This window comes from Amia ocellicauda, chromosome 5, assembly GCF_036373705.1.
Source record: "Amia ocellicauda isolate fAmiCal2 chromosome 5, fAmiCal2.hap1, whole genome shotgun sequence".
In the NCBI taxonomy this organism is placed as follows: Eukaryota; Metazoa; Chordata; class Actinopteri; order Amiiformes; family Amiidae; genus Amia; species Amia ocellicauda.
In genome coordinates this window covers 48956159-48979214 of record NC_089854.1, presented here as the reverse complement: position 1 = coordinate 48979214, position 23056 = coordinate 48956159, and the positions used below count along the sequence as shown (strand labels likewise).

The 23056-nt window shown below is 43.1% G+C and overlaps 1 protein-coding gene across 2 annotated transcripts in view; it reads left to right on the top strand.

Moving 5' to 3' along the window:
• The window catches only part of nuak1b (NUAK family, SNF1-like kinase, 1b), a 37866-nt gene extending 15035 nt beyond the window's left edge, over positions 1 to 22831 (top strand). The window contains exons 3-8 of one of the 2 annotated variants that reach the window (XM_066705563.1): positions 9687 to 9838; positions 11268 to 11333; positions 12671 to 12790; positions 15068 to 15200; positions 16619 to 17724; positions 18717 to 22831. In XM_066705563.1, coding sequence (XP_066561660.1) covers positions 9687 to 9838; positions 11268 to 11333; positions 12671 to 12790; positions 15068 to 15200; positions 16619 to 17724; positions 18717 to 18809 — 1670 coding nt within the window. In that variant the 3' untranslated portion in view covers positions 18810 to 22831. Of the gene's footprint in view, positions 1 to 9686; positions 9839 to 11267; positions 11334 to 12670; positions 12791 to 15067; positions 15201 to 16618 lie in introns of both variants that reach the window. The other variant, XM_066705565.1, reaches the window with a different exon arrangement.
• Positions 22832 to 23056: the final 225 nt, after the last annotated feature.

The window sequence follows — 23056 nt, the reverse complement described above, 5'->3', positions numbered from 1 at the left end:
TATAAATGAGAGGAGACCATTCGACCCATCGTGCTTGTTTGGTGTCCATTAATAACTAAGAGATCCAATGATCATATCCAGTCTAATTTTTAATGTTCCCAAATTGTCGGCTTCAACCACATCGATGGGGAGTTTGTTCCAGATTGTGACTACTCTCTGTGTGAAGAAGTGTCTCCTGATTTCTGTCTTGAATGCCTTTAAGCCCAATTTCCATTTGTGTCCCTGGGTCCATGTGTCCCTGCAGATCTGGAAAAGCTCCTCTGGTTTGATGTGGTCTATGCCTTTCATGATTTTGAAGACTTGAATCCAGTCCTCACATAGTCTTCTCTCTCCCAGGGTGAAAAGGTTCAGTTCCCTCAGTCTCTCAGTAGGACATTCCCTGGAATAAGTCTGGTTGCTCTCCTCTGAACTGCCTCTAGAGCAGCGATTTCTTTCTTGAAGTGTGGTGCCCAGAATTGTACATTGTACAATGCAATAGTTAGACCTCATCAGGAATACTGTCTCAACATTACTTCCCTTGTTTTAAATTCTACGCTTTTGACAATATACTCTAGCATTTTGTTTGCCTTTTTAATTGGTTCCCCACATTGTTTGGATGGGGAAAGTTAGGAGTCAATCAACTCCTAGGTCTTTCTCATGCATTACTTCTTCAAGTTCTATTCCTCTCATTACAATGGACATTTTTATTATCTGCATGTAATACCTTGCACTTGTCCACATTGAATTCCATCTGCCAGGTGTCAGCCCACAACTGAGTACTGATCCCTATGGAACTCCACTAACAACCTCACTCCAGTTAGAAGCAACTCCTCTAATCGACACCCTCTGTTTCCTAAACATCAACCAGTTCATAATCCATCTACTTACATTTCCCTGAATGCCTACAGCTTCCAATTTGAGGATCAGTCTTTGGTGTGGAACCTTATCAAAAGCTTTTTGAAAACCTTAGTATCATTTAATATGCTTCCAAATTATCTATGCTGCAGTTGCAAGTTCAAGAAACTAATGAATTAGTAAAACATGATGTGCCTTGTCTTAACCCATGTTGACTATCACCAAAGATTTGGTTTTCATTGAGGTACTCCTCGATTTTCTGTCTAATAATTTTTTTCAAACTTTTACAGGTAATGCAGGTGAGACTGATTGGTCTGTAATTTCCTGGCTCAGTTTTGTCCCCTTTCTTGTGGATAGGAATGACATCAGTTGGCACATCCCCTGTTCTAAGTGTCATTTGGAATATTGTAGTTAGTGTCCTATAAATAATTTCCCTAGTTTCTTTAAGTACTGTTGGAAATATACCATCTGGCCCAGGTGACTTGTTTGTTTTTAATTCTGCTAGTCCCTTTAGGACCTCCTCCTCATTTATCCTGATATCTCTTAGAGTTTGACTGGATTGATTGTTAACCTGTGGCATGTTATCTGTTTTTTGTTTTTAAGACCTCTGTAAAATACTCATTTAGAACATTTGCCACAACTTGTTCATTTTCTAAGATGCTTCAGTTTTTAGCTTTTAGCTGTTTCACTTCCTCCTTTGTTGACCTGTTGCTGTTATAGTATTGAAAAAAGCTCTTTGCATTAATTTTAGCTCAAAGTCTCTTTCGAGTTCCCTCTTTGCTTTGCTGATCACTCTTTTTGCAGTTCTATACACCGATCAGCCATAACATTATGACCACCTGCCTAATATTGTGTAGGTCCCCCTTTTGCTGCCAAAACAGCCCTGACCCATCGAGGCATGGACTCCACTAGACCTCTGAAGGTGTGCTGTTGTATCTGGCACCAAGACATTAGCAGCAGATCCTTTAAGTCCTGTAAGTTGTGAGGTGGGGCCTCCATGGATCGGACTTGTTTGTCCAGCACATCCCACAGATGCTCGATTGGATTGAGATCTGGGGAATTTGGACAACACAACACCTTGAACTCGTGATTCATCAGACCAGGCCACCTTCCTCCATTGCTCCGTGGTCCAGTTCTGATGCTCACGTGCCCATTGTAGGCACATTGTGGCAGTGGACAGGGGTCAGCATGGGCAACCCTGACTGGTCTGCGGTTACGCAGCCCCATACGCAACAAACTGCGATGCACTGTGTGTACTGACACCTTTCTATCAAAACCAGCATTAACTTTTTGGATTTGGTCTTTGTTTTTTGAAAGTATGGCTCAATGCTAACCATATTGTGATCACAGTTTACCATTGGTTCTCTAACTAATGCTCTTCTGACTCTATCTTGGTCATTTGAAAATATAAAATCAATTAATGCGCGCTCTCTCTGGTTGGTTCCCTGACAAATTGAGTTTGAAAGCAGTCATTTACAGCAGTGATTTTTTTTATTTTAATCTGAAACTGAACAGTGATCACTACAAAATACATAATTTTAATATCACTCAAATGCCATTGTTTTGAAAACTGCTATATTAGTAGTCTACTCTTAGCTTGGTGTCACAAGGGGTAGTGAGAGAACGACAGGTTATGAATGCATCCCTGGTTATCTGAAAAAGGAAGCATTGCCCAAGGGGGAGGGGTTTCTGTGTATTTCTGTAGGAACCCAATCAAAAACGTCACTCTGTCCAAGCTGTCATTGGCCCCTGCACTCGTCACTCAGAACAGGTCCCTTCCCACTTCCTGTTCTATAAAACATGACATCAGCGCAGGTTCGTGCACGACTTTGCAACCCTTGGGCAGTGCTTCCTTTTTCAGATAACCAGGGTTGCATTCACAACCTATCGTTATCTTTGAAGTCAGAAGCACTGCCCAAGGGGGAGGGGTTACTGTATAACAAAACCGTTTTGGGAGGAGGCAGCGAGCTGATAAGGGAGCCTGCCCCAAGGTGTACTGCTAGGGGGCCTCGGCAACACAACTCCAGACAGTAATCTCAGGGGCCCCATAGGCCGTAGTCATGCTCTTACAGGGAACTGTCTACAATCAACATACAGTGAGGGGAAAAAAAGTATATGATCCCCTGCTGATTTTGTACGTTTGCCCACTGACAGAGAAATGATCAGTCTATAATTTTAATGGTAGGTGTATTTTAACAGTGAGAGACAGAATAACAACAAAAAAATCCAGAAAAACGCATTTCAAAAAAGTTATAAATTAATTTGCATGTTAATGTGGGAAATCAGTATTTGACCCCTTCGACTTAGTACTTGGTGGCAAAACCCAAAACGTTTCTTGTAGTTGGACTCCAGGTTTGCACACATCTCAGGAGGGATTTTGTCCCACTCCTCTTTGCAGATCCTCTCCAAGTCATTAAGGTTTCGAGGCTGACGTTTGGCAACTCAAACCTTCAGCTCCCTCCACAGATTTTCTATGGGATTAAGGTGTGGAGACTGGCTAGGCCACTCCAGGACCTTAATGTGCTTCTTCTTGAGCCACTCCTTTGTTGCCTTGGCTGTGCGTTTTGGGTCATTGTCATGCTGGAATACCCATCCACGACCCATTTTCAATGCCCTGGCTGAGGGAAGGAGGTTCTCACCCAAGATTTGACGGTACATGGCCCCGTCCATCGTCCCTTTGATGCGGTGCAGTTGTCCTGTCCCCTTAGCAGAAAAACACCCCCAAAGCATAATGTTTCCACCTCCATGTTTGACGGTGGGGATGGTGTTGTTGGGGTCATTCCTCCTCCTCCAAACACGGCGAGTTGAGTTGATGCCAAAGAGCTCGATTTTGGTCTCATCTGACCACAACACTTTCACCCAGTTCTCCTCTGAATCATTCAGATGTTGGCAAACTTCAGACGGGCCTGTACATGCGCTTTCTTGAGCAGGGGGACCTTGCGGGCGCTGCAGGATTTCAGTCCTTCACGGCGTAGTGTGTTACCAATTGTTTTCTTGGTGACTATGGTCCCAGCTGCCTTGAGATCATTAACAAGGTCCTCCCGTGTAGTTCTGGGCTGATTCCTCACCGTTCTCATGATCATTGAAACTCCACGAGGTGAGATCTTGCATGGAGCCCCAGACCGAGGGAGACTGACAGTTATTTTGTGTTTCTTCCATTTGCGAACTGTTGTCACCTTCTCACCAAGCTGCTTGGCGATGGTCTTGTAGCCCATTCCAGCCTTGTGTAGGTCTACAATCTTGTCCCTGACATCCTTGGACAGCTCTTTGGTCTTGGCCATGGTGGAGAGTTTGGAATCTGATTGATTGATTGCTTCTGTGGACAGGTGTCTTTTATACAGGTAACGAGCTGAGATTAGGAGCACTCCCTTTAAGAGAGTGCTCCTAATCTCAGCTCATTACCTGTATAAAAGACACCTGGGAGCCAGAAATCTTGCTGATTGATAGGGGATCAAATACTTGTTTTGCTCTTTTAACATGCAAATCAATTTATAACTTTTTTGAAATGTGTTTCTGGATTTTTGTATTGTTATTCTGTCTCTCACTGTTAAAATACACTTACAATTAAAATTATAGATTGATCATTTCTTTGTCAGTGGGCAAACGTACAAAATCAGCAGGGGATCAAATAATTTTTTCCCTCACTGTATACAAAGCGAGGCTACAGAGGTTAACTCCTATGCCCTCTGCTTACAGCAGCAAGGCCAACTGCTCTACTAGTGCAGCTACTTGCACGATATCTGGTGCAGGCAATCAAGCAACATGTGTGGCCTCCGCATTATCATGGTAGTGGATCTTTGATCCAATAGGAGCGGGGCCACAGACCCAGTGAAAAACACAACATAATAGTCAACTGGCTAGTCAACAGAGTAGGCAAGCTGAACAATATTAGAAATTATTAGAATTTTTTGAACATGCAACTGCAGCTGTAGATCACATGAAAGCATATGATTTGATATACTTAGATTTTCAAGAAGCTTTTGGTAAGGTTCCACACCAAAGACTGATCCTCAAATTGGAAGCTGTAGGCATTCAGGGTAATGTAAGTAGATGGATTATGAACTGGTTGATGTATAGGAAACAGAGGGTGTTGATTAGAGGAGTCGCTTCTAACTGGAATGAGGTTGTGAGTGGAGTTCCACAGGGATCAGTACTTGGGTCTTTGCTTTTTCTAATCTATATTAATGATCTGGACTCTGGAATAGTTAGCAAACTTGTCAAATTTGCAGATGATACCGAAATAGGTGGCTCAGTAGATACAATCTTGGCAGCACAGGCTATTCAAAGGGACTTAGATAATATTCAGTTGTGGGCCGACACCTGGCAGATGAAATTCAATGTGGACAAGTGCAAGGTAATACAGGAGACACTTCTTTACACAGAGAGTACTCACAATCTGGAACAAACTCCCCAGCAATGTTGTAGAAGCTGAAAGTTTGGGAACATTTAAAAATAAACTGGATAGTATCCTTGGATCACTCCGTTATTAATGGACACCAAACGAGCACGATGGGTCGCATGGCCTCCTCTCATTTGTAAACTTTCTTATGTTCTTATGTTCTTAATAATATATACATATCGCGTGACAGCAAGACCTTCATGCTGTTGGCGCACAGCACAGGAGCATCCTACTCAACTGAATAGTACAGAATGGAAGAACTCCACTGTGCCGACAACTTAATTTCGTACAAATGAACTATATACACCACGGGGCGTGGGAACAAACTCATGCGCCACCCATGGAACACAGGAGCAGTTGACGCAGGGTAACATTATCTCTACTGTGCTGACAAATTAACTATATATACAGTGGAACATGAGAGCCTGCTCACGTACTCACCGCTGAGGACAGCAGCAGCGGATTCTTGCTCTATGGCACACAGCCAGAGCGGGCCACAGACCTGCTGACCAAGGAACTATGTACACAGCGAGGCAGCGAAACTCCAGCGTCATCAGCTGGGAACCGCAGCTTCATCCTGCACATTTTCAGAACGGAGCCACAGTCCTGCTGTTTAACACATTGTGTGTATATATATATATATATAGCCCCACTGTCGGTTGTTATCTCCCGAACTTCTCCAAGACCACCAGGAGAAGGGGGAATGGTGGGAACGTGTAAAGGAGACAGCGTGGCTATATGTGGGATAGCGAGTCAATCCCAGATGGAGAGCTATAGTGGGCAGTGTGTGGACCTTGCCAAGGCAAAGAGATGCACTTCCGCCCTGCCGAACCGGCGCCATAGTTGCTGTATCACAAGCGGGTGGAGGTGCCATTCGGAAACCGGGTGGCCAGCCTCCCTGAGAGAGGAGTTCTGGCGCTGTATTGGGCAGGCCTGGGAGGTGAACTGCTCTGATGGAGTGGAACAATGACTGCGCCCACAGAAGCAGACAGCATGCTAGACATTACAGTCTGCACAACTTGAGACCTCCTTGCCTGTTGATATAGGCAACCACCCCACGTGAACCAGCACGTCTGTCCCGTAGGACTGGCAGGAAATGAGACAGTTCAAGGAGTACTGCTTGGCGGTGGAGCGTCATGGTGTGGGGGTGGGCGGCACCTGTTGCGCTGCTTGTGCCTGTGCTGCCTGCGCAGCCAGCAGAGCGCAGATTTGGTCCATCCTGCTGTTTAGAACGTGGATGGCCTCATCGCACTCCTTGTCCGCGGAGCCTGACCTCCTTCGCCGACAGCACGGCGGGGAGGAGGAATGCGACGACTCAAAAGAGGGGGAAGGAGCCCGTGGGCATTGCTACACTGTTCTTCCCTGTCGTTCACGTGCACGTGCGGGGGCACGCGCGGCCGTAGCGTTGTGCACCGTGGGCATGTCAGACGGAGGGGTGCGGCTGTCATGGGGGGAGCAACAGCCGGCGCAGCAGCAGGTGCAGGCAGAGACACAAATGTGGGAGGCCCGGCTGTCTCCAGCACTACAACCCAGGAGGAGGAGACTGAGGGGCTCAGGGAGAGGCGGAGATCCAGCGCCCCGAGACCACCCCTGTTACTCGCCGGAGTGGGAGATCATCGGGCGCCGTAGTGGACCCAGAAGTCGCAGCCAAATCGAGCCCGCTGTCAGTGCCCAGACAGATGGGGCATAGGACCTCCCCCCTCCAGGCGGGCAAGGTGCATCTGCCGCAAGCGGCACAGTGGTAGGGGTGAGAGGAGGACAACGCCGAGAACACATTCCCGTGAACAGGGAAACGTGCAGCGGGGGTGCCAATCAGTGCTTGAACCAGGGGGCACACAACTGAAACGCTGCCTCGACAAGTGGAGTGCCTAGCGGGCTTGCTGCTGTAAGTGCGTCTCCACCCGGCAACGTTTAGGTACACAGGGGGACTGCAACACAACCAAATGCAACCTTGCTATTGCCGGACAGAACACTGTGTGTGCCTAGCACCAGGTGCTGGATACATGCGCAACGTAGACCTGTAGGCTTAACCACACCGTGTGTGCTGGGGTTTCCAGGGACACCGGGTGACGCAGAGTCTGTGGTTAGAGGGGGCCGAGGGTAGTAGACCACCAGCCGTAGCGGGATCTAAAACCGAGGCCTGCACACATGGACAAGGAGGTTAAGCAGAGCTCGTTCTCAGCAAACTGAGAGAGTGAGATCCCCTACAGCTGCAGTCACGGGCTGTAGTGCGGGCACAAGCCGGCGGAGGAGCACCTCATGTGGGCGAGATCTCTTATGACACACTGAGGCTCAGGCCAGGCAGCTGGGCCTTGGATTTTACTGCCGCTGCTAGTGCTCCTGCTGTGGAGGAAAAAGCCCTGTGGACACAAAATAAGCACAGCAAGCAATCGGATAATATATGGCACTATATTAACACGATTATTATTTCTAAAATGTTCTATTTGTAGCTGAAACTGAAACCGAAAGCGCAACCGGAGCCCCGGGGCATGGACGGAACAGAGTCGGATTAGCTGTTACTAAGAACTAAAACAGTAAAAAAGAGACACATACACAGTAAACGGTGGTGAACAACACAGCCGTGAAGCCAACCAACCGATTAATAATTGTTAATAATAACAAAGGGTCTAGTGCACAAACAAGACACAGAGAGCTCACGTTCTCTGGTCCAGGCGAAATGGCAAAAAAGGACGAACCTGCGCTGATGTCATATTTTATAGAACAGGAAGTGGGAAGGGACCTGTTCTGAGTGATAAGCGCAGGGGCAAGTGGCAGCTTTGATTGTGACGTTTTCGATTGGGTTCCTACGGAAGTACGCAGAAACCCCACCCCCTTGGCCAGTGCTTCCACAAGATAACCCTGTGGTACAGCACACCTTGTCATATTTTATGCAGACAATTTTGGTATTTTGATCACACTGACTGCAAGAAACCAGTGTTAAATATTTAAACATACATGTTAAATACACACCTAAATTTTTCCAGTTTTTATTGAAATTTAAGCAGTTTAATGTCTCAATATACTCTGAAATTAAAGCATAGAACAAATAAACAATTGGAGATAAACAAAATGATTCCATGATTTATTTTTTAACAAAATGTAACCCCTTAAGCTGACAAACCCCTCTGGTACCAAACCAAAGGCCACCAAATCTGTGTGCTTCTCTTTAATCCCATGTGTACTCTTCACTGTTGTGTTTGGTATTCCATGACAGCTGAGACGCTCAGCTTTCTAAAAATGTGAAGCATTCACTGATGTGAAAAATATTCTGCAACTAGACGGTCTACTGATCAAAACAAGACCATCCACGTTTTGGTAGAAGCAACACATACCCGTAGAGAGCTCTGGTAGCCAAGAGAATAAGCTTTCAATCGATATGCGCATTGTAGGAATACAGTGTAACTATAACTTAACTATGCACAGGAACTGCGTGTAACATTGCCAAATAATGCTTAAGAGGGTGTAGTAACACAGTATATAACTCTGATATGTACATTATTTTTCAGTTTTTGGTAACCTAAACTTTTTTGTTAACCTCTGGCAGTTTACAATTTACCTTTGTACCATTTCAGGTTATTCACTGGACTTGAACGGCTTAAATTTCGATAAAAACTGGGAAAAATGGGGGTATTCTAAAACTTTAGACTGGTAGTGTATGTGATTGTGTTACACAGCTAGATTTACATGTGTACCATTGTTTAATTTGCATTAAACTGAAGAAACTGATGCTAAAGAAGAAAAAGTGAAACAGTTATTTGTATATATCTGTAAATATCTTTGAACCTAGAGGTTCAGTTTTTTAGACATTTGCCCATACATAACAAGAGACATTATGTGTTATTTGATTGACAGAGAAGCAAACAGGAATTAAAGTGAATAATTGAAGCTGGAAGATATTTTTGCATTTACTGTAAATTGTTTGAACATTTACTTATATTTTAAATTAAATGCAGCTGTGACCAGTCAAATATCCAGGTTTTCTAGGTAATCTGCTCTTTGACTCCTGTGCTGCATTCTGAGCATTTAAACGAAGAAAATGCTCAGAATGCAGCACCACACTCTAAAAATTGCTTGATGTCACCCCCAATTTGGGATTTTCATTTCACACCCCTGATAATAGCTGTGGGTATTTGTTTGGTATTTGTTCTTGTTTTCAGCTGGAAAGCAGACCTCCCTGGTACAGAGATATGAGGTCATGGTAAAGCAGGGGAATGTGGTGGACTGTTGTGAATCGTGTTGATGACCTGCAAAGTGTTTGAGTGTTCGTCTGTCTGTCCCACTGCCTGGAAACTGACACGGCTGCTCCTCCCTCACACACACAGGGGTCATATTCCACTTTGGGGGTCTCTGTTACCCCTAAATAGTATAGTGGTGCCTCCCAATAACCCCTAACTGTCATTTCCTCGTTGGTCCATTTTCATCCTGTTATTCTTTCCCTCTGTCTATCCTCCAGTGTTTGAGAACAAAGACAAGATTGTGATCGTGATGGAGTATGCCAGCAAGGGTGAGCTGTATGACTACATCAGCGAGCGGCGCCGACTCGGTGAGAGAGAGACGCGCCACTTCTTCAGGCAGATCGTCTCAGCCGTGCACTACTGCCACAAGGTGAGGGACAGGACACTACTGTATACTGCAGGTTCATTGTGCAGTACTGCATACCTGTACACTACTGACATATTGTGCACTAGTGCATGCCTGTACACGTCTGCCAAAAGGTGAGGCCAGGGATACTGCTGTATATCTGAACACTACTGACACATTGTAATTCTTTGGCAGTACATGATCCAGTCCTGTTATAAGCATTGCTCTGTCCTGTTGCTTTCCTTTTACTTTTGGGCCATCCCTTCTCACAGAGTCATAGAGAATGTGAGTATGGGAGAGTGAATGTGCTGTAAATTGCTGCAGTCAGCCCCCCTAGCTCTCTCCTCTCTCTCTGTATGTCTCTCTTTCCTTATTGACTCACCCTTGAGACCAGCTGCTGGGTGGGCTGGCCATTGTCTGTGCAGCTGGAGGCATGATGATGTCATTCTTCCAGCTGGGAGTCTATTGTCCTGACCACAGCCAATCAGAGCACTGGGCTGATTCACCATGGGCAACCAAAAGAAACGATCCATTACAGAGAGGAGATCTGCAGTGTGTGGAGAGAAACTAACACTCACACAGCCTGTGTGTGCACGAGGGAGTGTATGTAACAGGAATACATACACATCCAGTGCACAACAGATTAGAAACACACATTGCGTAAGACAAAATAAGGCACAATCACTTTCAAAAATGGTTTTGTGCTTTCAGAGTTTATAAGAAAGTTCCTTGAATGCTGGCTGTATCACATTTCCAATTAAGAGATTGCCTTTGAAGAGTTGGTAATAGTTATGCTATATCTTTTCTTCAATGGAGTCACCCTCATAAATGTTTACCACAGTACATTTGTTTGGTAATTTGGCTGTTGATTATGATTATGCTATAGTTTTACACGCTTTTACTTTCTTCTGCCCTGGTTTTCCATGGTTTGTTTAACGGTTTATTAGGCAAATGTGGGCATTCTAGCTGCCCTGTGTCAAAGCGATTTTAGCAGGTTCTCAAAAGTGCTACAGTGTAGCAGAGTTTACAGTTTCTAAACCATGCATGGTCTGACATAATTTTGATTGATAATTTCCTTTCAGTCACATTGATGTAGACAAATGTGCTGCATTCACTTCAATGCATTCAATTATCACTTGCCCCGTCGGGTATGCATTCTCTCAAGGAAGCCTGCACGACATCATCTGGAACCATCAGACAGTCGGACATAACATAACATAAGTTCCCTTGTGTTGAACCATGCCATCCTAAGAAATGGGGGGTCTACATTAAATCAAACCCAGGTGTATTTCAGATTGGAATTGGCAGGGCTCAGGGTGGAATACAAAGCAGAAAAGCCAATGGAGTTTCTGATGGACCTCCCTGTCTGACACAGTCTTTAAATGTACTACAAGCCTAAACTGTTAAACTGACAGCTGTTTTCTCTGTGTCTCTCGGTTTGTATGTCTTGCAGAATGGTGTAGTGCACAGGGACTTGAAACTGGAAAATGTGCTGCTGGATGACAACTGTAACATCAAGGTAAGAGAACTCATTGCAGGCTGCAGTGCAAGTCTCTTTCAGGGAGAGTTCTGGGGAAGAAATCAGAAATATGGTAATGTTCTCAAAAATTGGCACAGATACAATTAAGGATCCCAGGATACACCGATGAAGAAGTAACAAGTTTATTATAGAAAACATAAATACAGGTTAACCCGGAGCTCTCCTCGCACATGAAGTGAAGAAAATAACTAAGGATGTGAGTTGGAGAAGCCTTTTTGTATCTTCAGAGACAATGGGTTACAGTCTTCTCTGTCAGAAGTGATTACATCTCATTAAAATAGTTATACAACATACTTTACCACATATATAATAATTAACACAGACCTAAGTTTGTTACTGTTGTTGAAGTGTTTGATGAGTTGATTAACCTTAACCAAATACCTGTGCCAAAACACACAATCTCTATACTGTTTGACTGTTTCAGCTGATTTGAATATCCTAGAAGACAGTGGCTGAATGAAATCATGAGAAGACAATGTTTGATTGAAGTAACCTTTCGGACAGATTAAATACAAACTAATGATTGCTTCATAGATAAAACTGAAACAGTGTATACTATAACAACATGAAACAATAATATAATATATACAGAATGTAAAGGAAATAATAAAAGTACATTTTCCCACTACAGCAGTTGAAAGTCCAATAAGTAGTGAAAGCAGGAAGCATCAAGGTGGGGAGAAGATACAGTGCAGGAATACTGTCTGTCTGTCTCCCAGCACTCTGCATTGAACCCTGAATGCCCAGTGTGTGAAGTCATGCTGCTCCTGTTAATCTGGCAGGCAGGAAGGAGAGGGCTGAATGGCAGAGATAAGGATCAGTCTGAGAGGAAGGAAGTGACTGAGTACTGTAAATTAGACTCAGGCAGGCCTGTTGGTCTAGAACAGGGGTTTCAAACTCAATTCCTGGAGGGCCGTGTGTTTGCTGGTTTTCGTTCCAACCGAATCCTCAATTACTTTATTTGTCCAATTCATTTTTCAATTTGACATATTTAAAAAATATATTGTGAGGTATTTTACAGTTGATGATCTAAAAGTGCATTTGATTCAAGGTACAGTTGTTTTAAAATATCCAAGGGCCTGGATAGGTGTTTAAATGTATCTAGTTAATTAAACAATTAAGTCATTGAAGAGGCTGTTGGATTAGTCTGTTATTGGCAATTTATTGAGCTCTTGACATAAAGATGAAACCGCTGTATTGAACAAAAGCAGTACAGAATTAGCATTTATCTAGATTTTTTTTTATCATCATGTAGATGTAGTTTTTGCTCTCTTGTGATTTTGTTTCGCTCCCTGACTCTCCCTCTCTCCCTTCAGATTGCTGATTTTGGGCTCTCAAACCTCTATCACAAAGACCGGCTCCTGCAGACGTTCTGTGGCAGCCCCCTTTATGCCTCCCCTGAGATTGTCAATGGCAGGCCTTACCGCGGCCCTGAGGTGCGTTCATTGTGTCATTATGTGTCTCTGCCGTACCTACGTGGATAGAGGTTTAATAGAACAGCCACATGCATGGATACCAATGCCAATTCAGTTTCCAAACCAGAACTGAACACAAGCAGCATTACCATAAAATAGACTTTAACTGCATGTGTCTACCAAAAAAATGTATACCAGCCATTAATACTGCAGAGGGCTGTTGTTCCCTCATGTCATAATTGTAGTTATAATCAATATTCAATTGGAAATGGCATTCATACGGGTGAATGTTAATGCCCTTACATTTGCCTTGTTAAAGTTCTACTAAGCAGTAAGGGTTCCTTAATTATGTCATAATCTCTGAAGAGGGGAGGTGTAGTGGTGCATATATCAGCACTTAACAGCCTCACAAAAGTATCATCTAAAATCATGAGAGCAGGAGCGTCCTGAAAAGCTTTTTTTTTTTTTTTTTATAACAGTTCTGGCACTGAGTGGGCAATGCTGAACTGAACCCTGGAGAGATACAAAGAAAAAAAAAAGGGGGTAACACACTAATTGTGTGCAAATTCTTAGTCTCATTCATATGATCCTGTTTCACTGAGGATTCAATTAATTTAGAAACCTAACACTAACCTGTACCCCTAAACTGAAATCTATTCTTGCTTATTGGATAAGATCATACATGTGACGGAGCTAAGCGGAGGTGTTTACAAAAATTCCAGTCTTATCGCACTGCTATTAGGGTTAGTGCATTTGTAGATATTATGGTAAATTCTCTGTCCAAAACTGCTCTGTCCAAAACTCCTCAGTTACTTAATTGAACTAACAAATTATTATAATTATAATTATTATTAGAATTGACTGAGAGCCACTGTTATAAACAATATATACAGAGAAAAACAACTCAATAATGATACAAAGTTTAATGATGCAGGTCAGTCCTGGGGATAATGTGTATACTTTTTCACTGAGAAAATAATAGAATAGTTGATAACTACGGTGTCTCTATGGGAGCAGTACAGATTGCCGTTTCACACAAGCCCAGGCACTGAGCTGTCTCACACAAAAAAATAAGTCAGTATGGAGGGGGGGAAAATAAAACACACACACACAAAGCAATTCACTTCTGAATCAGATAATTTCCTATGGAGCCTTTAAACTCTGCCACGTTACAGGATGCCTCTCTCTGGAGGAGTGCCAGACAGACATGGACTCATTGAAACCTTTTTTAGACTAATTGGCTCTTAACAGATTTGCTCATGATATCTGAATTATTCTGTGTCATTCTAAAAAGTATAATAAAAAAAACAATAATAAAATAAAATAAATAATAGTAATTGACTTCCCACCCTGTTGCTTTGGCAGGAGGAATTGCCCCTCCCTGCTCTCTCATTATCAGAGCTCATTCCCAGAGAGGACTGCAGCAGGAGCTCACAGCCCTTTCATTAACCCTGTGCGCAGATGTTATGTAACTGTCCCTGCAGGCTTCCTGAGACAGGCCTGTTATGCAAAGTGCTTGTCAAAGTCAAGAGGAATGTGGTCCTGAGATCTAACCCCCACCCCCAGAGACAACCTTCACCCTGCCCATGCACACTGTTCCCAAGTAACGCATAGTTGTTCCACCTGTGATTTGAGCTCTTCTCCGGGTACACCTCCCATAATATAATTTCTCTTGTATTTCTCCAGTATTCCAAAATACTTAATTTTGCAACAAAACTTCAAAACCTCAGCCCAATAACATACAGTATGTAATTGCGTGTGAAAGTGTATGTTTATGTTCAAGCAATGAATGTAATAAGAATATATATTTTGGGGTTACTTTTTGCCCACCAAGTATCCCCCCTTTAGAAATCTCTTATTTTCATCTCTCAGTGTTGATGGGTATCTGAACAACTGGGGGTAAAGTGACAGTGCAGTGATTTCCAAGTTACAAACAGTCCACAAGCAAGGAATGTCTGATAATGATGACTGCAGTTAACTGTTATCGGATATAATTTGAGATAATAACAGTGTGTGTGGCTTGATGTGGCACATCATATTTCATGTTTTCATTAGACCATACGCAAAATAATAATTTATTCCTGATAATTTTAAAAACAATACTCTTTATGGGATAATGCATTTATTATTATTGTATCATAGTGTGCTAGAGAGGGACATCTTTTGTAGGTGCTGTAAGTAGGTATATACATTAAAAATACAATCTTTACTGGGGAGTGCTGTACAGTATGTTGCCGTGCTGTGTGCACTGTTACAGTGTAGTGCTGTGAGTTGTAAGTTACAGTGTGCTGTGTGCAGGTTGACAGCTGGGCACTAGGTGTCCTGCTCTACACCCTGGTGTATGGGAGCATGCCGTTCGATGGAGGAGACCACAAGAACCTCATTAGGCAGATCACCAGTGGAGAGTACCGGGAGCCCACGCAGTCCTCAGGTACAATCTCCTCCATCTATCTGCCTCTCTCTTTTTGTCACTCTCGTGCTTTCTCTCTCTTTCTGCCTTGCCTTGTCCTCAGTGAATCTTAATAATTTGGATACAGTTATACACTCACCTAAAGGATTATTAGGAACACCTGTTCAATTTCTCATTAATGCAATTATCTAACCAACCAATCACATGGCAGTTGCTTCAATGCATTTAGGGGTGTGGTCCTGGTCAAGACAATCTCCTGAACTCCAAACTGAATGTCTGAATGGGAAAGAAAGGTGATTAAAGCAATTTTGAGCGTGGCATGGTTGTTGGTGCCAGACGGGCCGGTCTGAGTATTTCACAATCTGCTCAGTTACTGGGATTTTCACGCACAACCATTTCTAGGGTTTACAAAGAATGGTGTGAAAAGGGAAAAACATCCAGTATGCGGCAGTCCTGTGGGCGAAAATGCCTTGTTGATGCTAGAGGTCAGAGGAGAATGGGCCGACTGATTCAAGCTGATAGAAGAGCAACTTTGACTGTTGACTGAACGTTACAACCGAGGTATGCAGCAAAGCATTTGTGAAGCCACAACACGTACAACCTTGGGCTACAAGAGCAGAAGACCCCACCGGGTACCACTCATCTCCACTACAAATAGGAAAAAGAGGCTACAATTTGCACAAGCTCACCAAAATTGGACAGTTGAAGACTGGAAAAATGTTGCATGGTCTGATGAGTCTCGATTTCTGTTGAGACATTCAGATGGTAGAGTCAGAATTTGGCGTAAACAGAATGAGAACATGCATCCATCATGCCTTGTTACCACTGTGCAGGCTGGTGGTGGTGGTGTAATGGTGTGGGGGATGTTTTCTTGGCACACTTTAGGCCCCTTAGTGCCAATTGGGCATCGTTTAAATGCCACGGCCTACCTGAGCATTGTTTCTGACCATGTCCATCTCTTTATGACCACCATGTACCCATCCTCTGATGGCTACTTCCAGCAGGATAATGCACCATGTCACAAAGGTTGAATCATTTCAAATTGGTTTCTTGAACATGACAATGAGTTCACTGTACTAAACTGGCCCCCACAGTCACCAGATCTCAACCCAATAGAGCATCTTTGGGATGTGGTGTAACGGGAGCTTCGTGCCCTGGATGTGCATCCCACAAATCTCCATCAACTGCAAGATGCTATCCTATCAATATGGGCCAACATTTCTAAAGAATGCTTTCAGCACCTTGTTGAATCAATGCCACGTAGAATTAAGGCAGTTCTGAAGGCGAAAGGGGGTCAAACACAGTATTAGTATGGTGTTCCTAATAATCCTTTAGGTGAGTGTACACTAGCTAAGCTACAGCTAGTGTCAGGTTCTGGTGAATTTGTAGGACCACCTGAACTGAGCCTGTATGTGTCTGTGTGTGATCCTTACCTGCAGATGCTCGTGGTCTGATCCGCTGGATGCTGATGGTGAACCCGGAGCGCCGCGCAACTGTGGAAGACATTGCCAGTCACTGGTGGGTGAACTGGGGCTGCAAGAGCAGTGTTTGTGACTGTGACGCTCAGAGAGAATCTGCCTCTCCCCTGCTGGCACGCTTCATTGACTGGCAGAACCGAGCTGAGCCACGAATGGGCAAATCAGGGTCAGTGGGGAGAGCTGATATGCCCTCTCCAACTTCTCCCTCCACACCAGTTCCTGCCTCAGCAACGTCTCTCTCACACCAGCGCTCTGTCCGCAAGAACAAGAAGGACAGCGAGGCAGGTGCGGTGCATGGGGGTGACAAACCAGGGCTGAAGCGTCCGAAAAGTATCCTGAAGACGAGGGCATCTGGAGAGCTAAGATTGCCAGGTGGGGGGTGGATAGGAGAAGCCAAGGAGACTGGAGAGGTGGGTGGATGGGATGGGAACATCTGTATCTTGGATGCAGACTCTGAAGGGGTGAGCCCGGGGAAAGAAGAGGAACCATCTGGAGGTGGCTCCCCTGCTAAGATGGCATCCAGCCTACCCAAGAAGGGCATCCTGAAAAACAATCAACAGCGGGAGTCGGGCTACTACTCCTCCCCTGAGCGCAGCGAGTCCTCTGAGCTGCTAGGGGGCACCACACTGTCCTCCCCCATCACTACTGCTGTCACTGCTGCCGCATCCCCCCAAAGCCGTGCAGCTGGCAGGAAGGGGATCCTCAAGCGCAATGGGAAGTACTCCACCCTTAGCGCATTGCCTTCTTTGGGCCCCACCGGTGAGGTGCCACCCCGAGACTCTGGCCTGTCCCGCAGCCAGAGCCGGCCCTCCAGTGTAGTGAGTGACGACAGCACCATGTCTTCCAGCGACTCTTTCCACCTCACGGATTGGCCCCAGCCCTGCAAGCCTAGGATCAGGAGCTGTGTCTCAGCTGAGGACCTACTCCAACTGAGGGATTTCCGTGGCCTACAGGCTGTGCCCCAGCTCCTGCAGGGCAAATTCAGCAGGGGGGCTCGGGGGCCACGGGGGTCACTGGGTGACAATGGCAGCTTTTCTCTGCTGGGGGATCTGGACGACATGACTCAGGTATACCAGCAAGCCCTTGATATCAACAGCAACCTCACCTAGCAGCTGAGTGCTGGGTGGGGGTTCTATGGGGGAACAGTGTTGAGAGTAGGGAAGGGTGTGAGTGGCTGTGGATTCAGGACTGATGACCAGTACATTGCTGGGATTCTCAAAGTGACATCAGCAAACAACACAAATGGATAAGACCTGGGTGTTTCCTCCTGGGGGGGAGTCTGACATGGAGACACACTCCCCAATTGAAAATTCAGACCTCAGGCTGAGAGAGAGAGAGCACATTGCAGATCCTGGGCACACCAATCCCCTCCCCCCTGCCTTGCCATGCCTCCTGTGCAGCACAAAGAGCGATGATTGCTGTGTTAAAAATGTTTACACAAATTGGCACACACACTCAACAGCACCAATGACAAGGAGAGGCCATGCTTCTAGCACTGCTGTAAGCTTTTGCAGTTACCGTTGCTGCAAAGAGGCAAGCTGTGCGTCACGAAAAAGCACCTTAAATACACAAGCCGAGCACAGGTTTTGTTTGTGCTGAGGAAAAATGTTATTCCTTGACTGAAAGGAAAAAAAAAACAAGACGAAACCTGAATCAGGATCTTTTCTAAAACTGACAGCTGCATTTATTTAATTTTGTATTTTATTTCATAATATGTCTATCTATATCTATATCTCTCTATATACATAAAGAACATAAGAAAGTTTACAAAGGAGAGGAGGTAATTTGACCCATCATGCTTGTTTGGTGTCCATTAATAACTAAGTGATCCAAGGATCACGTCCAGTCTATTTTTGAATGTTCCCAAATTGTTGGCTTCAACCACATCGCTGGGGAGTTTGTTCCAGATTGTGACAACTCTGTATGAAGAAGTCTCCTGTCTTCTGCCTTCTGCCAATTTTCATTTGGGTCCCGGGGTCCGCGTTTCCCTCCAGATCTGGAAAAGCTCCTTTGGCTTGATGTGGTCGATACCTTTCATGATTTATCTTCTCTGTTCCAGGGTGAAAAGGTTCAGTTCCCTCAGTCTCTCCGAGTAGGACATTCCCTTCAGACCTGGAATAAGTCTGGTTGTTCGCCTCTGAACTGCCTCTAGACCAGCGATATCCTTCTTGAAACATTACATACATAGAATAAAGTCTGTCCAGTTGGACACGACTGACTTATTCTGGCAATACTGGAGTATTATCCCTTCTGGAAGTGACATATATGATTAATATATAATTCTGGCAAATATAGTGTCCAAACTATTGTATTTGAAAAATCATCGTATATAAATCCTATGTAATATCTAAAGCCACATATATCACTATTAACATATATATGTGCTATACACAAATGTAAGTGTACTGTATTTTCTTTGAAGTATGTATGTGTTGTTTATGAAGTGTTATGTTGTTTTAGTGGATATGAAATCATATATGTCCTTTCATTTAGGATGAGTTAGTGATATAAAGACAAATGGCAGGATTACCCCTCACTTGTTTCTGGCTTTGCTTGTGAATTACTGGATCTAACCTGACTGTGAAGAACAACTAAACCTTCCTTTCTAATGGTATTAGAACACACAGCATTTCTCCAGACCCCAGTAATGACAAACTAAAACATGTATTGAGGGGGTCCATAATCCAAAATCATTATCCCAAGTGTTATAACATTATTAGGTCCATATTTTGATGCACTACTAAACTTGGCTCCAAATCTATCAGAGTGAGTAATGGAAAAAATAACACAGTACAAAATAGAACTGGCACATTCCAAAGACACCTCTCTTGTTCTGTTGGGCCACTGCCACTTCAACCAAGACACCAATATTAAGATAATTTAAACAATCTGTGTTATGGTGCACTGAAAAGCCTCACAGTTCACACGGGGTGGGGCAAAACATGGAAAATAAAATAAAATAAACAAAAGCAATTATTCACCCAATCCTGTTCATTTCACCCTGTAGTGAGTAGGTCATTGGTTTTTAGGTAAGACTGAGAGCTCTGCAGCAAATTATTTAAAATTGATTTGGTGCCAGCTGGGTGTGTGGGGCCCTTGTCATCATCTCGGTAAAAACTGCTGAAAGTACAATCTCTCTTTGTGCTTGTGAAAAACACAGACACACACGCACATATATATAAACATGCTCTTTACAGTAATATTTTTGTATCTGTGCTGTTTAAACTCCACAGCCATTCTCGGCAAGGTACATTTACCCAGCCTAGGGTGCCTACAGCTTAAAACCACAGCTTGGTGCCAGCCCTGAATTTTCCTCTTCACGGTATACCTGACAGTAGGTTCTGTAGGTTCTGACAGAAGTTGTTGTTTAAACCAAAAAAGAGCCAATGCTGTGACAAGTTTGCATAGGTAGTGGAACTACAGCCTTCCAAAGTGGAGTGTTTTTTTTTTGTCATTAGCCCTCAAAGGGACAGTGATTGATGCAAAGAATGTCAGAATATTGGAAAAAATGCTTCAAGCAGTAAAATGGACAATAGGTAGTTATTGACATAGCAGTCTGTATAGGAGTCTTATAGGTTTTTAGTTTAGTTTCTTTTTGCTTTTTCAGAAAGCTGATAGAGAGATGTGAGATTTATGATGGTAGAAGGTGTTGAATAGGTGGTTATAGAGATAAATCAGCATAGGTGTCTTCCAACCTGCTGTGAGATGGGCATATTGACACTACTTCACTTATTATTAATTGCAATCACTGTGACTCATAAACACCCCTTTTAAAAGTAAAAATTTGAATCTAGAAAATAAATATAAATGACTCAAGTCATGAAATATTGAGATGATTATAAGTTTGAAAGATAAAGGTAATTGGACAGTTGATTGCTAAATAATGACAAGTTATACCAACAGAGTAGGAGGGGCAGTAGTTTTTATTAGCGTGTTATACTTGTTTCAAGGATGAGTGTGTCATATATATTGCCAGAATCACTCAGTCCAAATATGATGTGGGTGTACTCAACACAGTTTTGTGTCCAACACAGCTGTTCAAAAATAATTTGCATTGCTTTCCTGGTCCTCTTTATAAATTAATTTGATCTGCTAGGGTTGTATGCCAGTGAAAATCCCTCATTAACTAACACTTGGCTCCATCCATTTAATCCCTCTATGTATTAAACCACCCCCACTGACATGTATCTGATTTGCTGTACTGGAGCTACAGTGCTTGTCTTTATACCCTTCTCACTCCAGATGAAGTCATTAGTTCGGAGTGAAGTAGAAAAGAACAGTAATGTAGGGACAATGTAGAAGCGGGATTGTGAATGTGTGTAAAGCCAGGGAGGGTAGTATAAGTCTGTTGTAAAAAGAAACCAAAGAAAGAGTGATGAAGGAGATGCCAGAGCCCACAGGGGAACATAGCCTCTTCGAGTTTTGTTTTGGGACAATGTGTTTTTCAAGGTAATGTGGAGTACTCACAAGTGTGTTTGCAGAAATGCTTCATTCACGTGGAAATATTCCAAAGAACATATTGGGAATTTTGCAATGCTGCTGCCACCCAGATAATTCTTAGAGAGGAAGGAGAGGGAAATAAGAGAGATTTCTCAAGAGATGGTGTTTAAGGGAGGGCCTGCACTGACTGAACAGTTGAGATGAAATCTGGACAGATCAAATATATTTAATATATACATAACAGTGCAGTTAAACAACCACATTAAGCAAGGATCTTGAGGGGATGAATCTGCCTTGAAACTCATAGAGGAATTCACCAAGTTATCAAAGCCTGAGGGCAATCCTGCTTTCTGTTTGTTTATTTTTATTTTCTTGTCCTGTTGAATTTCATTTGATCATCGATCTCTGTTTAACCTCTAATACACCTTGCTTGCCTTCAAGCAAGAGGACATTACTTTTCTCTCTTGTCTGTTGTGTAATATTGACACCAAGGGCCAAGGTCTGTTTTTTTAAATGTCCTCCTGGGTTTAAAAAAAAAAAACCCTGTCCACCAGTGTTTTTATTTATTTTATTTTTATGTTGATTGTTAACTGGATTTATGGTGATAAGTTATACTATGTTAGTATTTTTAATATGTATTTTTTTCTTCGCTTTTGTAACGTCTCAAAAATATTGATATTTATATTGCTTTCTTTATATCAGACACCATGCTTCTGAAGCATGGCTGTAAACAGGATTAACATGGGGAGATTGCTAGTGTCAATCCTAAAGCAACGAAAGACCTTACAGTAAAAGGGTGCCATATCTGTGTGGGCATTGTTCACAGTCTGTATTGGCCCAGGTCCAGTTTAGCCACATGATTTACAGCACTGTTTAATGTGTTGCCTTAGAATTCACATGTATTCAATCAATTGGATAAGTGGTTCAAATAAACTATTAAGAACTGATTTGGTGGGGTGGAAAAATCTTTCTAATCAATGAGGTATACCCCTCCAGAACCACAGCTACCCCAGAATAGCCAGCCATGCAAAGCATTTCTGCAAAGATGTTAATTAAACAAGCAAATAAAACAACATGAAAATGAATAAAATGTGAATGAAAATGAAACCAAACAACACCAGAACAAATAATTATAATGAAACTGATAACTTGCTTTCTGCCAAACTGGAAATGATTAGTGTGTTTGAATTACTGGTTAGGAGAAAACAACAACAAAACAAAGGAAAACTTGACTGGATAATGTTATTATAGTGTTATTTTATTTAATTATTCATATAAAGATGATGATGATTGTTATATTATTACTATAATTATTTTGTTATGTTTAATGTTAAAAATCTGGACTGCTGTGGTAGCTCAATTGCCTTATTTTTGTTTGTGCCTTTATTATAAAAAATATTAATGCTGTTTTTTATATTTTATTTATTGGTCTGAAAGCCATTGTATTTGGTGTAATGTTCATCAATCTGTTATGACTTTGATGTGCCAATGTGGGCAGATGTTGCAGATGTTACAGATCTTTTAGATGTTGTCTCTGGTGGCTCAGAGAAGTCCTGCCAATGAATTTACAGCTGTAGCTCCCATTCTGGCCAGGCATCTTCATTGGAAAAGCCTGTCAGGTATAGTTTTCAGCAGAGGGACTGTGGAAAATAAAAACCCTCTTGCTGGCCACTGCTACAGCTGCAATAATAATAATTTAAAAAATCATATAAAAAAATCCTTATTTAAAATGTCTGTATGGTCTATGTGTCTTTTTTTCTCACTTAAAACAAATGCTGTCTTACATTCTGCACCAGCCTCCTCATAGGTTTGTTTAAACATGCATATGGATACAATACAGGTTCTTATCATGTCCTTGTTGTAAGAGCTATTGTCTTGTATCCTGTTTCCACCATCCATGCATAAGTGCACCTCGGACTCGTGCCACACCGCACCTAAACATGGCTGCCTACATTTGCA